The sequence below is a fragment of the Diprion similis genome, chromosome 9 (genome assembly GCF_021155765.1).
Source record: "Diprion similis isolate iyDipSimi1 chromosome 9, iyDipSimi1.1, whole genome shotgun sequence".
Taxonomy (NCBI): Eukaryota; Metazoa; Arthropoda; class Insecta; order Hymenoptera; family Diprionidae; genus Diprion; species Diprion similis.
Window position 1 is genome coordinate 1414923 of NC_060113.1, and position 18971 is coordinate 1433893.

Here is an 18971-nt window from a genome sequence, read left to right on the forward strand (position 1 = left end):
ACATACATACATATATATATATATATATATATATATATATATATATATATATATATATATATATATATATATATATATATATATATATATATATATATATATATATATATATGTATGCAAGGTTGTCACGCGTACCGGAAACACGCGGTATTGTCGTTTTCATAAAATATGAGTGTATGGTTAAATAGTAGTAGGAGAAGTGAAGGGAACCGCAAAACAACAAAATAAAAGAAGAAGGCGCGATTTCCCCGCGATTTTAAAAATCAATCTCCCGGTTTTCGTTTTCTTGTCATTTTTCTATATCGTCATTCCTTTTTCACCAGCCTCGACGATCGAGAGTTCGAGATAATAATTTCTCTGAATCTTCTCCTAATGTTTTATCTTTATTTCTATTATATCTTCTTCCTTTTCCTATTACGTATTATAATAATACACGAACAGGTGTACTCGGAACGAGTTAGCCTCTAGTACAAATCAGTCAGGAACTGGTTTCTGATTCTTAACCTCTCTTTCTCTCTCTCTCTCTCTCTCTCTCTCTCTCTCTCTCTCTCCCCCTACGTGAAAATGTGAGTGTTTCTGTTTGTGACTAACAACCCCCCCCCCCCCCCCCCCCTCAATTTAAAAAGCATAATTTGTAAGAAATAAAAACAATTTTTTCTATTTTCTCTCTCTCTCTCTCTTTATTTCTTTCTTATATTATTATGTACATTATACAAAAGAGGAGCAAGAGAGAGAAGCTTGTTTGTTTCGAGGGGAAAAAAAAAAAAAAAAAAAATAATACAACGTGTATATATAATTCAAGTTAGAATACGATATAGTATAGAATGTGAATCGCTCTCGTTGAAAAGGCTTAAACCTGCAGCCGGTTATTCTCTCGCCCTTTGAGGGGTAGGGAACCAGTTGAACTCTAAAACTGCACGGCAGAGAGAAAAGAGGAGAGGAGAGCAGAGCTAAGACGACGACGACGGTTAGTCTGGTCTGCTTCAACTTCGTCATAGTCGTTGTCGTTTGTCGTTTGTCGTTTGTCGTTTGTCGTTCTTCTTCTTTCCGCTTCTTCCATGCGGCTTTTTTACTACTTCGTACTCTCTCTCTCTCTCTCTTTCTCTTTTGATCCTGGTTTTGCCGGTTGCCCTCAGCACCGCCATCATCATCATTATCATCATTATCATTATCATCATCGTCGTCGTCGTCGAGGTTGCATGGCAGCAGAAATGCTTCTTCGTATCGAATGACAAAAAAGCTCGTTCCACCGGTATCCTGCGTGTCCCTGGATTTGTGTAATATTTCACATGTATGATGCATGTATACATGTACGTATGTAGTACATATAACACGTAGAGATACCATGAACCGTTGCCAGCCGTCTCGCTATGGTTGACGAATCTGCTGACAATGCGTTTTCCTATTACATTGTCATGTCGACGTTGGTAAACGTTATATCGATCCTAACGATTCATACTGACGTCGGGGGAGGGTTTTTATAAAAATAACAGCCGTTGCCTCGCGATTTTGGTATTGTTTGAAATTCGTTAAACCGTATAGTAATATATGTAGTGTAAAATTTAAACACATTTACTTATATTTTGAAAAAATATTCATTCTTCTTTCGGAATCATTGTTAGAATAAGAAATTTAGTGACCCCCCCCCCCCCCCCCCCCGCGCCCCCCTCAAAACTTTTCATTACGATAACGTTACTAAATTAAATCTCGTTTATTGTAATTAATATTTCATTTGCCCCCCTCCCCCCCAATTATCGGCTCACAAATATTTACTAAAATTTTCTTTTTTTTTTTCTTTCTTTCTTTCGTTCCTTTTTCCTCTCTATTATTACAGCAAACCGTATAGTACATCGTACATACACCGATATTACATGCAGAAATAGTGTGGAAAAATATTATTATTACTATTGTTGTTGTTGTTGTTGTTGTTGTTGTTGTTGTTGTTGTTGTTGAATAAAAATCGAAAGTCTATTGAACGAGAAATAAGTTTAGTAAAACAAATATATCTATATCTGCATATCTTATTATACGATCTATTCTCTCACGTAACGGTTGGTAGACAGAGACGAATGACCGGGTAAATCACTTGTTTGATTTGAAACGAAAAAAAAAAAAAAAAAATGAATAAATAAATAAATCAAATAAACTGAATTCGGTAAAAAAAAAAATTATAATACATAAATAATTGCGCATCGTCGGCTCGTGTCTTACTGGAGCACCAGCAACAGCAGCAGCAGCAGTTGAAGAAGGGGAAAAAAGAAGGAAAGAACAAAAAACAAAGACAAAAAAAAAACAAACAAACAAAGAAAGGATAAGAAAGAAATAAGAGGCAAAAAGAGACGCGTTGCAGACGACGCTGGTATTAATTGAGCTTTGAACCTGTAAACGATTCCGATTGAAGGTCGCTCCGGTTAGTGTATGCATGTACTAATGTGCATACATACATACATACATACATATATATAATATACTATCATGTATATATGTACAATTCATCTTCATTTTTTAACTTCTTCTTCTTCTTCTTCTTCTTCTTCTTCCTTAATGCGGCTATTCCCCCGAGGGAGGACGTGCCAATTTTTTAACTTGTTTGGTTTCGTTTTTTTATTTTTATTTATTTTTTTCATGCTGTTATAAAATGTCACATATACATACAGTTATTATTGTTATTTGTTTTTATTAATAATCGAGATGGTATTGTTATTATTATTATTATTATTGTTATTATTGTTGTACGTGTGTATAATCGTTGCTGGTCAAAGTTCGTTCATCAGTTACTTTATAGTATAATAATAATGATGATAATAAAAATAATAGTAATAATAGTAATAGTGATAATTATAATGATTATGATGTTATAGATTGTTAATATATATATATATATACGCGAAGCAAGTTCATGAAGCGTTGTAATAGATTATTATAGAGGAATATGTATGTACATACAATGAAAAAAGATAAAAGATATTATTATACACAAAGGAATTTGAAAGAAGCTGTATTTATAAATGAAAAGATAACGTTGAAAAAGATTTTTATAAAACCCACGAAATAGTTGAACGACAAAGTGAATGAGAAGAAGATGCAGGAGAGAAAGAAAAGAATGAAGAGCGCAGTGAAAGAGAAAAATTATAATATACAAAGTGAACAAAGTTTCTTTGTATTTTTCGTTTCGTTATCGGTTTTATTCTCTTTTACATTTTCTTATCGCTGTTTGTTGCTGTTTTTTTTTTCTTTTTTTTTCTTTCTTTTTATTTATATATATATATATATTTTTTTTTTATCAATTCGAATTGATCTTTAATCGAATATTTGGTATAGAAGTTTTGGTAAACTGAATGATTTAGGTTTCAGTAACTTGCTAGAAACTTGGAAAATGTCGGGGAATTTTTTTTTTTTTACCAAAAAATTTGTGGCCAACCTGATTATCGAATGAAAATAAAAGTGGAAATTAAACCTTAATTTATATTGAAAAAGTGTTTTTTTATTCTTTATTTTTATTTTTCACTTTTTATTCTCTCCCTAAAAAAGTATGTTACACTCAATATCTTGAAATTAAAGGTTAATCGATCGAGCGACCGTTTCGATTAATCGATTAATCGACGGAATTATTATGAGGCAACTTCGATTAATTGGGCAACCGAAAAAACAAAAAAAAAAAAACGATGAACCGGAATCGTCGTCTAATCGAATAATACAAGATTGATCGAAAAACTCGATTGTTAATAGATTAATCGATTAATACCACAGCGATTGATATTAACGCAATCTGCAAAGTTTTTCGCATTCAAATTTCAGAAAAATGAATTTTTCACACACATACACGTATAATAAGGTTATAAATCGTCTTCTGTAAATTCTTCACTTGCTCTCTCTATCTCTCTCTAGCAGACAGGTATATATATATATGTATACATATAACGTATAAAACCGATGGCTGCACTGTTACTTGTACTGTTACTGTAACGCTACTATTATATCCTATACTCGGCTGATTCGTTTTTTGTTATTTTGTTAAGTTGTGTTTTTTTTTTTTTTTTTTTTTCTAACTCCCCCCTCCTACACCGGTTTTCTATATTTCGTTTGTCTACCTATAATTTAAAGCGCAAGACACCGAAATACGTGGAAGAAAATGTCGATCGCGTTGCTGACGAATTACAAAATTTGATCAAAATGGATAATAATTGTTCGGATAAATGATTGAAAATTTTTTCAATCAAACCATCTTCAATAATACGAGAGAAGTCAAAAAATTTCTCTTCCATTTCGCAAAATGAAATAATAACTCGATACAGTGAAATCCTATCACGATGAAATCAGTGTTCGAAATAGAAATAAAAAGATAGAAAAAAAAAAACAAAAAAAAAAAACATCAATTTTCATTCAACTTAAAATCTCCTCGTCAAAATTACGTTGAAAAAAAAAAAAAAAAAAAAAACAACAACAACAACAACAACAACACTTACATTGCATCTGCACAGGTGTTCACACGTTACATTCGTAACCGTGACCAGAATTTAGAAATTGATTAGAATCTTGATTTCTTTCCAAAAAAAAAACCCAAAAAAAAAAAACGCGCAACAAATCGTGGAGAAGAAAAATGAAATTCAGCAACATTTATTTTTTACAAATCTATTGAACTGATAAAATTCTATACACAGTGTAATATTAACACGTGCAGGTGTTGTTACCCATTATTATATATATCATTCTATTATATTATATTATATTATATTTAACGCTCGGTATGCTGCGTGTTGAACCGGTTAAAGAGGTTCGCACGAGTAGGAAGAAATTAATACGTATAAAGTATCGGGAAATTATCAGGATCGATGGATGGATGGATGGATGGATTGGTGTATACCTATATATATTAGGTATACATATAGGTATACACATGCGCGTAAGCTAGGTAGGCGGTTTCTATACAATATCTCATCTCCACAGAGGCCACATTATTATTAGATGTATATGTATATATGTATATATATACATATATACACACTATTTTTCACGGTACATATCGAATTTCTCCGCGCGACGTATGAATTAATTATTTGCTATGACGCGTCTTGTTACCCTAAAAATTAATCGCTTTTTTTCAATTTATTTTTTCATTTTTTCTTTGTTTTTTATTTATCTCTTTTTCTCTGTTCGTTAGCTGGATAATATAATAAGGAAATTTTTTACTTGGATATAATTTTTCAAAGAAAAAACAAAGAGAAGATAATAAATAATACGTGTAATAATATATTGATTTATAAAATTATTACAAACGTGACGAATATAATTTTTGCGTTACACATTGTTATTCGTTCACAGATGTATTCTTGGGATTAATGTTACATGTGTTGATTTGTTTTTGTTTTCTTTCTTGAAATATATATATATTTTTTTTTTTTTATCGTTAAATATTCTTTCTATATTCTTCTACTTTTATTTTTCAGAACGGCACACCGTTATGGGAAGATCTTATATCGAAAGCAACGAAACTGCACACCTGCTTAAGGTAAGCAAAATCATACATGCAAGATAAATTTAATAATAATTAATCGCGACACGGTGATTATTCGTTAAAACAAACAATTTTAACTACACTTCGTGGTATGGCGAGGTATTAATATGTACTTCATATATATATATATATATATATGAAGGTTAATGAAAAGAAAAGATCGGATATAATTGCACAGGTGTTGGCATTACACGGTCATTAGCTGCTGCGACTGCTGACAGGTGTTATGTGAATAACAGTAAATATTTAAATTGAACGATCCTTCGTTATGCACATATATATATATATATATATATATATATCAGGGTGTCGTCACAGGGTCGTCACACACGTAGAAAATCTGTAAAAACCTGCAATTGTCTTGGGAATTTTTAATTTGGTCGTAGGAAAAAACTGAAGAAATAAAAGGAAAAGGATTAAAAAAAAAAAAAAAATAATAAAAATAAAAAAAAATAAAAAAAAACCGTAAATCAAATTCAATAACAGGATGGTGGATATGAAAATTACATTAATTTTTATCAAATTTATTACAGTTAACATGTATTATTACTGTATACATATATATATAGGTATATATATCATGCACGTACAGTTGTAATGGATGTTTTTCAAAAGCGAAAGAAGATTTAATGACAATCGTTACAGTGTATGTCACTATATTATTATACACTATACATATATTGAGCTGTAACTCTTGGCGCGATATACTTTTTACATCTTCCTTATTCCCGCCTGCCTATAACTAGAAAAAAGTAATTCCTAGCGTCAAATACATTCACCTATCCCACATACATCTCACGCATGTATGTACGTTGCAGGATATGTACAATATATTTCGTTTCATTATATTATCAAGAGTTGCTCGGTTATAACTCTTATATATTATATTCAACGTGGGCGTACATGTAGTACATATGTATATACGTAAACGTATCTCTGTGTGTTTGTGTGTATGTGTGTTACAGAGAGAGAGAGAGAGAGAGAACAATGATAAGTAGCAAGCAGTTGTTACTTCCGCGTATAAATGCTCTCTCACGACTATTATACCTATAATATGTTATTATACATACCTATATACATACATACATCATACATGCATACAGTACACGACACTGACTGTGTTGTTATTAATTTTAATTTTATTTTTAATAAAAAAAAGTCTTGTAAAAATAAAATGTTAAATATCAGACTTTTATACGTTACGTACAGTACAGTACAGTACAGTACAGTGTTATAAATACGAGAGATAATTTTGTATAATTAAAAAAGATTTCTCGTTATCAAGTCAAACAATCGATCTCGCTTTATGATTGAATATGAGAAGTAATCTTTTTTTATTATTATAATACTAGGTATACGTTATTCTGTAACTTTTGAAGTAAAGAAGGGAAGAATAAACAAACAAACAAACAAAAAACAAAAAAAAAAAAAAAAAAAAAAAAAATGGAACAACGTCGTTGGGATTCAGGCTCTCGGGGGGCTGACCGGGGTTGGAGGAATATATTGTTGATAGAATAGTTTAACTTGATCGCTCTCTTTTATTCACGCTTGAAACAGACGATTATTAATACATTTTTTATTTCTTACTATTTCGCTTTGAGAATTTTTTTTTTATTTTTTATCATTATTTCATTTACATCGTTATATTAGTGTAGGCGAAAAAAAAAAAAAAAAACAAACAAACAAACCAACAAACACTCGACGAACTTCACAAAAAATATGATGTTTTATGTATTTGAGCCATTATTTCGTATAAATTTTTTTTTTCTTCCCACCCTAATATCTATGTATGTATGTATGTATGTATATATATTAGGGTGGCGGAAAAAAACCGACTATTTTTTGTTTTTTTTTAGTCTCGTGTGACAAAATGTTAGTTTTTGATGTTTTAAGAGCCCGCTCCAAAGGACAGCTCAAAAAAAAAAAAAAATTTAAGAGATTGCTCCAAATTTTTTAAAATGTCAAAAATCGTCAAAAAATTATATTAAAAAAATTATATTTTCAGTATTTTGTTTGATTTTTAATTTATGTCGTGGTGTATTGTTATAGATTCTTTCTTACTAAATAGAAGAAAAAAAATTTATGAAATTTTAATATGAATATTAAAAGGTGCGCTCGAAAAGATCTAAAGAAATGTACCAAAAAATTGAAAAAAAATTGTGAGCGACCTTTCAAAATTCGAATTTTGAACTTAAACTTTCGGGAACTTATTTTTTTTTTTTTTTTTTTTGTCTATAAAATTATACCGTAACGAGAAAAAAATAAAAAAAATCGATTTCTGACGATTTCTGAAGTTTTAAAAAATGTGAAGCGACCTCGTAAAATTTTTTTTTTTGAACTGTCCTTCGGGGTGGACTCTTAAAACATCAAAAACTAACATTTTGTCAGACGAGAGTAAAAAAAAAAAAAGAAATGGTCGGTTTTTTTGCGCCACCCTAATGTATATGTATGTGTATATGTATGTATATAATATACATATATTGTAGGTAGGTATTTAAAGTAGATGGAATTGATTTCGCGCATTAAGCGCACATGTTGTTAGATACCAAACGAGTAACAAACAGTAACAGCGTTGACCGACGTCTGACCCGTTTCGAAATGAATTCCCTACGCGTAATTGATAAATTCCCCTTAGGATGAATTATTGGAAATAATCATACGTATATAGCATATACGTAGATTATCATATCGTTTGCGGGCTGTCGATGCTGAGAGTTATTGGATGAAATTGTTGACGGTTTGAATTATTACATGAGAAGACGTGCTGCTGCTGTAACTAGAAAAACACTATTTTTTACAATTCTTGTTTTCTTAGTTCCCAAAAATAAAATTAAAATGTAAAAATCAAATCCTAATAGTCCTTACAGAAGCCGAAAAAAAAAAACGAGAAAAATAAAACATGTCTTGGAAAGTTTTGATATTGTTTCATATTTTTCAAAATAAATAAGAAAAATCTTTTCTAATTTTTGATCTTTTTTCTTGAAAGAGTCGTAAAAATTAAAAAAAAAAAAAAAATTCTACATTTATTTTGAAAAATATGAAACAATATCAAAATTATTCAAGACACGTTTTATTTTTCTCTTCTTTTTCATCATCCTCGTCGTATGCGACGATTTATTGTTGTTAATTGTTATATTAAATAACGTTCAGTAAACTTATCGATTCAATTGATTATTATCGAATATTGTTTTATTTATTACGGAAACGCCGCGAGAGACCTAATATATTAATTATTATCAATGAAAAGTTTGAAGAAGAAAGTGATGCGCAAAGAAAGATAAGAAAATTGGTAGAATATTTATAAAATATGTATTTTAATTTCTGCTAATAAGTAATATAATAATATATATTATATATATTATATATATTATAATACTTTTCTGTGTCAGTTTATAATTCTGATGCTATTTATTGCTGCTGCTGCTGCTGCTGCATAATATGAAACGCATCGCGGTAATTTAGGTAAAAACAATCGTTATTCTCCACGGATATGAACAACCGGGTTACATTGCATTTACAACGCAAGTTCTTTCCGCTTTTATACATTTGTAATAAAACCTGTAGCGGGAGGGATTCGTCCGTTCTGCGTATAATGTGTTTTCTTTTTTTTTTTTTTTTTAATGTCTTTCTCTTTCTATTTTTTGTTTTTCTTTTTTTTTTCTTCTTTTTTCATCTTCACGCTGTAAAATTTCTCACCGTACAATTATAATGCGGTGCCGTACGCGGTTTAAATAACACGCGTAAAATAACGCGTGTTAGTGGTTTTTTTTTTTTTATTTTTATTTTTGTTTGTTTCTGTTCATTCGGTGATACGAAACTTGAATATTGTATAAATGTATTATTTCGTTATAAACTTGTACAATTTATCATCAAATTTTATTCCAAGTCTTTAATTTCGAAAATTGTACTTTATTTATTTCTACAATTATTTGATTTTTTTTTTTTTTTTTTTTCTTCTTTTCCCAACATACAATATTCCGTTGCAGGAATTTCCTTTATTTAACAATCGGAACGAGAAGTGTGGTAAAAAAATTTCAAATTCTTAAGGTAATGCAAAATGGATAAAAAAAAAAAAAAAAAAAAAAAAGGGGGAGGAGGGAGGCACCGAACTAATTGGTACGTGTCACACTATATGTATAATATATACATATTCTAAATTTCAAACTTGTCTTATTTTGCAGATAATAAAAGTCACGTTTTCGTGTTTTTTTTCTCTCTCTCTTCATTTTCATTACAAACCGTGCAGCAGATAGGAAAACACGACAGGCCATAAAAAATTAGGTCGCATTAGTCATGTATTTGTCGTTGGTGCGTTTTTTTTTTTTTTTTTTTTTTTTCTTTCAAATCGCCTCCTTTCTGACCTTCTTTTTTTTGTCCTCGTCCTCTTTGTTTGTTTAAATTTAACTCGCACGCGGCAAACGTTCCCCCAAATTTTCTGAATGAATTTTCTCTCTCTCTCTCTTGGATTTGTTTTCTCATTTTTTTTCTGATGGGATTTCTATCGTGCGGATTTTCGTTTTTTTTTTTCTATCTCATTTTATTTATTTATTTATTTATTTTTTTTTTTTGCTGATTTTGTAATCGGTTGTTAAGCTTTACTACTCTCGTGTATACATTGTATATATATATATATATATATATATATATATATATATATATATATATATATATATATATATATATATATATTATACACGTGCGCGGCATCAATTGTATGTATATCAGGATTATTTATGTAAACGTTTATGTAATGTATATTTATAAAAGTTTACATTTCATATATTATATACATATAGGTATATACCTTTACACAAGCCTATCAACGAAGTAAGCTTCAGATATTTCTCTCAGGCTATTTGCAACATCGTTGTTGTATATAGTATAATACATGTATATATATATATATATATATAGGTATTTATATAATGTACATACGTCGTAGGTATAAAACTTTGACACAGAAATGAAATTACGTTTGTGACGCTTGACAATTGAGTTAATTTATATATATATATATATATATACATATATTAAACTTGATAATTTCGTGGACTGTTTATGTAACGTTTGTTTAATATAATGCTCGGGAATAATACAGTTTTTGGTTTCTCTCTCGTTCTGGATGGGTGGGTTAATTTCCGGAAGTTGTGTTTTAACCGTCGAGTTTCCCGTCCTGCCATTGCATAAATGCAGTATGAAAGGTCCATGTGTTTGGTAAAAAAAAAATAATGCCTATAAGTATTATTATATATATAATATATATAATCGCCTAGATTCATTGTTTATTATAAATATATTATTTATTATAGATATGTATTTCGGTGGAGAAATCGGAATGAAACTGATCAGTTTGTCATGAATTTTTAAAAATTTATTATAACCACGCTGTATTGTTGTTTATAGAGATATTTTATTACACGGCTATTAAACAAATCTCTGGCAGTGTTTTATACGTGCACCTTTGGCCCAGTAGTAAAATTCTGTACATGTAAAAGGTTAATGAAAAATTAACTCATGCCCACCACCAATGCCTACAGAGAATCATGTAATTGGAGCTGTTAAAAAAAAAAAATATATATATATATACATCATACTTGGCACATTTATCACTGCTATTATAATGATTTGTCGTCTGCTCAAAGAAGGCGTGTGTAATAAATTTGTTGCTTTGTTGTTGTTTTTTTTCACCACCTCTGCTTTATTTTTTTACAGAGCTGCGATTCTAGCGATATCCGCATACTTGGAGGCGTTTCAGAAAATAGCTGACGCAGCTACGAGTGCCAGAGGTGAGTCATATTTGAAATGATTTTTTTAAGCATAATTATAAGTGTTGTTGTTTTTTTTTTCTTTTTTTTTTCATTCAGTTTTGCTTTTTTCTATACCTCAAACTTATGCAAAACGAGACCGCGGTATTCAAACTGTTTAAATAACTCGACGCAAGAGAGAAATATCGGTTTTTAATAATCTAACGCGCTTTGCGCCGTCAGACGAAAGATGGCGCCACGCGTAAATTGCTGTAGGACTGACGTCATATGGGCTGCGGCCAATGGGAAACAGTTTGATCGAATCCGCGGGAGATTCGAAAGGTGTGACATTTCGTGTGGAATGAAATGAGGCGAACGAATGGTTTAATGGAATAAATAATAAACGCAATCTTGTGTCGTCGTTGTTGTTGTTTTCTGTTGTTGGTACTGTTGCAGAGTCTTTTTTTGATATCTTACAATTTAAGGTTAGTATAGTAAATCGTACGACTTATATCGGGGAAAAGAGGAAAGTAACAGTGTGACGTCGAGGGTGCAGGGATAAAAAGTACAAAATAATCCTAATAAAGTAGGCACCGATTCAAAAAAATAAGTGTATAATATTGGAAAATGTCTTCATGACGTCAGAGTCTGATTCTCGGCGCGATTTTATCACCACATAACCTAAGTTTTTAATTTTAACATAGGTTAAATCGTAATTCTTATAGGGTTTCAAATTACTCGTTTTACATAAATTAATGAAACCTAATCAATGATATACCTGGTGTACCATTTTACACGCGAAAAAATACTGCCAACGGTCAGCTGTTAGCCTGGTTTGATTAGTTTTAATTTTTTCCATCAGATGACGCGCTGCTAAGTAACAATCCCAGTAACATGCATGTGCATAAAATTACCTTCAGGGGAATATAAGGTTAATTCTTATGGTTTTCCTTCGAGCGTACATATATAGAATATCACGTGGTGAGAACGAATTCGTATACGAAACGAACGAGTGAACGAGCGTTTTATTTATATACGTATAGGAGGATATATGTACTATATGTGTATATCGTAAGAACGACGGCGCCGAGATCTCTTCTCTAAGGGCTTTCGTCGCGGCAGGAGGGAATCAGGGAACCCAGGGAACCTGGAAGCTCTGCAACAGCGGCTGACTGAGACTGAGAGGCCGATTCGTGTTGTGGTTGTCGAATTTGGATTTGGGTCACGTCGACACTTACAGACGACGACGACGACGACGACGACGACGACGATGTTGAGTGCATGACGGTGGAGAGCGGAACGGAACGAGGGAGAGGAGAGAGAGAGAGAGAGAGAGAGCGAGAGAGACGTGAATGCGCGTAAACGCGTTCAGAATCGTGGATACGATACGTGATACGAGAGGTGTGTCGAATGTGGGAGCAAAGAACTGGGACGACTGAAACGGCTACAAATCGGCGCTGGACGATGGGCAGAGCAGTTGGTCAGTTGGTCGATTCTTGACCATAACTGATGGTCTTTGGATGGAATATACATATGTATATGTGTAATGTTGTTGCACTTGCACAGTTTGCAATTATTCGTAATATGATATCGTTTATTTTCTTCTATCGAACGTTTCCATCCAACACCGTTGCTTGCTGGTGCTGATGATGATAATTGTGATGATTCTGCAGTCTGTGTAGCATTTATGTTACATCGTTTATACGACAAAAGATCTTCGTCATTCTATGTGGATGGAATGGATATTTCATGCATTGTATCCTGCAAAGAAGTTCGCTTTGATGTCTATTCGTATTGAGTTTTTTTTTTTTTTTTTTTTTTGGGGGGGGGGGGGGGGTGGAAAGAGGTGGAATTCCAACAAATTTCTGTTACAATTGTTGGAGCGTATATATGGTTTGATTTAATGATGAATTTAATTGACGAACAATGTCTCTTGGATTTCATGAATTCGTTGACTTGATTCATCGTCGTTATGTACGGTGGTCTTTAGCGTTGATGTCATTCAGAGCAAGTAGAAGAAGAAGAAGAAGAAGAAGAAGAAAAAGGAGTGTGTAAAGTGAGAAGAGAATCACGAGAAACATAAATAATGGAATATTTAGTATATATGTATATAATATACGTGATCCTTAGAGTTTGTTTAGTACGACGTTACATCAGACAAGCATGCATGTGGAGGTAACAATAAGAGAAGAAAATATCTATACTGTATTCACTATAGACCGTGCGTAAGTTAAGGACGCGTTAGATCACTGCTGGTTATGGATAATGGGTCGTGACCAATGAGAGGTATGGTATGGTATATGGTTATAAATGTGAAATGAATCCAAGTTATGTTATTGCGCTAGCTTACGTAATTCCAGCAATAATGCTTGGTCATATTTTGTCATTGTCGTCGACGTTGCGGAACCTTGTATTATAAACTTGGTTTAACATAACTGTTGGCGATCGAAACGGCATACATATATCAAGCAATGATGCGTAAGTTTATCGTCATCGACGTCATCGTATTCGGTATTTTCATTCTCGTATACCTGCCTAACAATAATATCGTCCTATGACGAGAGATCTTTGAATCAACAGACACTTTACCTTACTTGGTGGAACATGAAAGAGAGGCTGAAAAATACTGCGCCAGACTGTCTGACAGTCTGTTTAACGAAATCGATACTCACGTTTCTAGAAGCCATCTTCTTCTTTTTCTTTTTCTTCTTCGTGAATTCGCACAAGTAGACTGATTGTGAAAAGAGGAATGAACACGAATTTGATCCGTTCTTCCAACCCAAGCTCGTTCGTCTCACTTTCTTTGTAACGAAGACATCGTCTCCTCCTATCCAAATGTTCGCGTCAAAGCAACAGCACGTGCAACCCGAAGCTCTCATCTAGTTGTTGCGTAATTTTTAATTTGTGTACACACTGTGCTATTTTTTTACTTTTTCGTCTACCTCTTCTCTTATTCCATTTTCCACTCCGGTCGCCGTCTGTTCGCATTTTTCCGCCCCCTCAATTTTTAAATCGAGGATGTGCAAGCATCTGGGAAACGGGAACACGTGCTGATGCCTGACTGCCTGACTGTCTACATGTGGTGATGTTTTTGGCTCCCGTTCGCCACGCTGCGGGATTTGGTTGTTGATGATCATCCAGAATGAGGCCTGCAGAGTGTGCAGCTTGACTCTGAACTGTATCATTGGATCTTCCTTCTTTCCACATCGTCGAGGAGGCGAGGAGTCACACTATTCCTGCGCATTACTGGGGTGCACAAAAGGGTCTTCATCTATGCCGGCAACGTGAGATTCTCTCGCGGTTAAAGTAAACTAGGCAGCTGGACATCTTCTTTGTTCAACAAAGGACCAGCTGAACTGACTATATATACTGCAGTAGTCAGCTATTCACCCATTGACTGGAAGCTGATCCCATTTTTCTCTTCTTCTTCTTCTTGATTTATTCACTAATCGATGAAGGAATATACACGCATGAACCATACCGGAATTAATTCAGTCTCTTTGAATGATTCATCGTGACACACGTTTAACCAAGAGTCGATCCAGAATGATATAACTTTTTTCTCCTCGATATCAAAGTACAGAACAGTTTAACTTATATAAACAATTTCGAGATGTGGAGAGATATTCAACGCCCTTTAGTTTACGTTGGTAGACTTCTTCGACGATGAAGAAACCAGCTCTCTCACATCAGAGTCTATATATAATACTATATACTATACTGCACACTACAACCAAGAAGAGAAGAAGATTATGAAAAATCGTTTCACTTCCTGTCCTACATGATTCATCCTCAACTCTAAATTCTAATTACATATAGATCCATTCACGTATATTTACCTTTCTTATCTACCCTATCTCGATTGATTCCAACGTTGCACCAACCTCGCTTTGGGCTTCCTGCAACGGTGATCGATCGATTTATCGCATCTCTCACGTGCCGGTAGATCAACCAAACGGTTCATCGTCACTTTGAATCCATCCAAGCTTGGGTTTCCCCCCTTCGACGTTGTCTTTTCTACTTCAACCCTCTTTTTTCAACTTCTAATACTTACCTGTGCCCATTGCATGGTTCGTCGCTCACAGAGTCGTCTAGCAAACGTTTCAAGGGTTTACACTGTGGGTACCTACTATCGTGTAGGTATTGTATATAATATATATGTATATATATACCTAATGTATTCCTATAGGTGGACGTTTATACACACGTCACTGATCCAATACCCTCTCTGTAATTCCATTACAGCTGCTGCGTTAAAAGCCTTGCTACTGCACTCACCACTCAGTGTGAGACTATGCAAATTCCGTAATGGAACGGAACTTAGAGAGAAAGAAGAACGTGAATCGTGCCGCTAAAATCGCTCAGCGCTAATCTCGAGGAGAGATGAATCCATTCACTTGAGGTGTATGTATAGTCGAGAGTCTTTTAACAGGTTTGAAATCAAACTTTAGCTCAATGGTACTTGAATGATTGAAATATTCTTCGAAATGTATCGAGATATGTAAATGAAATCGTTTGTAAATGGCGTGGTAAACGTAAAATGGCTGCAATTCATCGACGTTTCTATAGACTTCTATATATCTTATATTCTAGACCACGTGATTTCATGGAATTACAACTTACCAAGTGATCGCGTCATTTAATACCAACGATTCACAGTGGTTAGTTGCAATTCTATCCAATCCGGTAATCACGCTGGAAATCAATCTTAATGAATTGGAAACGTTTACTTGACTTTCAAGTTAACGGCTCTGTTCGGTCCATCCTCTGTATTAGCAAACTCGCGATTGGTTCTCATCATATCCTTATTTCACCGTGTTGATTAGTGCATTCATTAAATACGTATGTACGTACGTATATACCGTACAGCATACCTGAGGAATCTGCGAAACGATAATTACAAGTACCGTTAATAGAAAAGGAGAAGAAAGAAAGAAAGAAAGAAAGAGTCTTATAGATTGGATCTGAATGTCGCTCCAGTATTCGCTCTTCTCGTTTCCTCTCCTATCTTATCTCCCCCGTTTCTCTCTTATTGCGCGTTGTTTGTTCCCTCTGTGCAGCTGCTTCTCCTCCTCCTCTTCGTCTTCTTCGTCTTCTTCTTCTTCTTCTTCTTGTACCTATTATACTATTTCTCTTCAATGGCGATGTGTCGATGATAGTTTATTGAGAAACGGTGCAATGGCGCCGAGTGACGTTGATGATGCTGCTACCTTGGTTGGGAAGTTCAGGGAGTTTCTGGTCCGGTCGGGGGTTCGTTCGTTGGGTTTGGTTGGGTTTGGCCCAGTTGGCCAAGAACTCCGTCGCCAGGCAGGCAGGCAGGGGCTGAACCAGGACGTTACCGGGACGTCGACCCCCAATTCCATTCTCCGCTCTGTATTCCCTGGGTATTGATCCTCCGATATACCCGTTGCCAACCCCGACCCGACCGACCTCCTCCCCTCACTCGGTGGTTCAACACCCTCGTGGCTGCAATTCGCCAACCTCTCTCCTCTCCTCTTTTCTCTTCTCTTCTCTTCTTCTCTTTTCTCCTCTCCTCTCCTCTTCGCTCGTCTCGTAACCGTTCTATCTCTGTTTTTCGCCCTCGGTTCAACCCCGTAGCGTCACTGGGTCATGCACTTGCTTAGATATACACTTTGTCAATACTCTGCAGCATGCACTGCGTGCTAAGTTCTGGAAGGACTTCTGGAGTTCTGGAATTTACGAGATTGAATGAGGAAATTTTAAAGTCTGAAAGAAACATCGAGATTTCGAATGATCGGAGATTTTTTTTTTTCAAGGTGAATACGTATGGTTTGGTCAAATTTCATCACTTTGATATTTTTTTGTTTTTTTCATTCTCGATACCTTTTACTCTGATTTTTGGTTTTTTTTTTTTTTTCTTTTTACATACACTCGGATAGTAAGGCTACGCTTTGAGAGTATACTTTAACATTTTTAACAATTTTAATCTATCGAAATTTTACTCTGTCGTAACTTGAATTTTCAGAATCTTGCATTTCGGAATTTTGAGCCGTCGGCTTTTCGACCGTTCGAAACTTTGTTGTTTCATCAAAGTTTGATTTCTTTATTCCAAGTTTCGTCACCGAATAAGTGGGGTTAGTTACGTTCGTCCGATTTGTGGAATTCCAATATTGAAAAACGTACTTGTAGTTGGTAAAATTTTTAGCAAAAACTTCGGGTCGATTTTTTTTACGTTTATATGTATTCCCCCCCCCCCCCCCCCCCCCCTTTTTTCGAATATATGCTGCATATCAACATAAACAATCTGAAGGTATGAAAATAATGCGTTTTGGTGAACAGAGGTAAAATGAAGATAGGAAAAGAAAAAAAGAAAAAAATTACACCTCGAATTATTACGCATCCGTTTTATTACCCTTCGTCATTTCCGGTTTGTGGTATGCAATAACGTGTTCGATTCGCGCGGTACGTTCGTATAATCCATATATATATATGTGTAATATTGCCTATGCATACATGCGGTGAATTCGAAACAGGAAAACCGTGTGTTGTCACGTGACGATGGTAATTCGGAAAATTCAATTTTCTTAACCGCGGCGATTTTCTCTCTCTCTCTCTCTCTCTCTCTCTCTCTCTCTCTCTCTCTCTCTTTTTCTCCCTTCTCCTTTTGCAATTAGATTTCAGTGTTTTATGCTGGTTGATAAAATATAGAACTTTATTACATACATTGATTTTTTTTTTTTTTTTTTCCTGTCATTCTCAAAATTCTGGAACAGTAGACTGAATTTTTTCACATTTTTTATTTAACTGTTCAACTGTTTATAAAGACTGAGAATGATTTTAAACAGGACCTCACTTAAGATTCTCAAAATATTCTCAAAAATTGTATTTTCTTGTCCAAATATTTCTAGACCGAGCTCATAGTGGGCCGATTTTGTATTTCAATTTTCTTTTCAGTACTTTGAATTTTTTGGATCAACCAAACAAAATCGTCTGAAAGTTACAAAAAAAAAAAAATTCTCAAAACTTCTATTTTTCACTTAGAAAGTTTGTAGAACTGTTTCATTTTGAAATTGATAAAAAAAAAACGAATGACGAAAGTGTCAAAAGTACAGATATGTACAAAAATCGCTGTTACAAAACCAAAAATTTTCCTATTGAAATAACACAGAGAAAAGAGGATTTTTCAACATTATTTCCTTCCGCAAGCCACGAAGAAATTTTGTTTTCTCGTATAATTCAGTAAACGAACCGTATTGAGGATTATATTTTTCACAAAAAATGTCATTGAGCTTGAATTTCTGAAAATTTGGAGATTTTGGTATATTTTAACTAAACTATTTAAGATAGAAGAAAAAGCTAAATTAATGACAATTTTGTACTCCACCTGACGTTCTACAAAAAAATTCTCTACAATTCTTTATTTTAATTTTTTTTAATTATTATGATTCATTAAACATTATTATAATAGCTCCTCCTCTTCCTGCATAATTTATGTGTGTATGTATATATATATATATATATATATATATATATATAAATAAATAGGAAGAGGAGGAATTTGTCTCTGCTTTATCGAGTTTTATCGAAAACTGCACAATTCGTACTCGGACAATAATTATCTTCTCTCTTATTTATCCCACCCATTTCTTATCTATTTGTTTTGTGTTAAACACAAGGGACCGGATTTTCCCGAAGAGTGTATATATAATAATAACAATAATATCCAATTCACAACTTCGATTATGCGATAC

At 33.5% G+C, this 18971-nt stretch overlaps 1 protein-coding gene across 3 annotated transcripts in view; it reads left to right on the plus strand.

Annotated features, from left to right (window-relative positions):
* Nucleotides 1-18971, plus strand: part of LOC124410663 (protein MTSS 2) — a 64861-nt gene that overhangs the window by 5127 nt on the left and 40763 nt on the right. For all 3 annotated transcript variants that reach the window (XM_046889209.1, XM_046889210.1, XM_046889211.1), the window contains exons 2-3: nucleotides 5448-5509; nucleotides 11228-11301. In XM_046889209.1, coding sequence (XP_046745165.1) covers nucleotides 5448-5509; nucleotides 11228-11301 — 136 coding nt within the window. The remainder of the gene's footprint in view (nucleotides 1-5447; nucleotides 5510-11227; nucleotides 11302-18971) is intronic.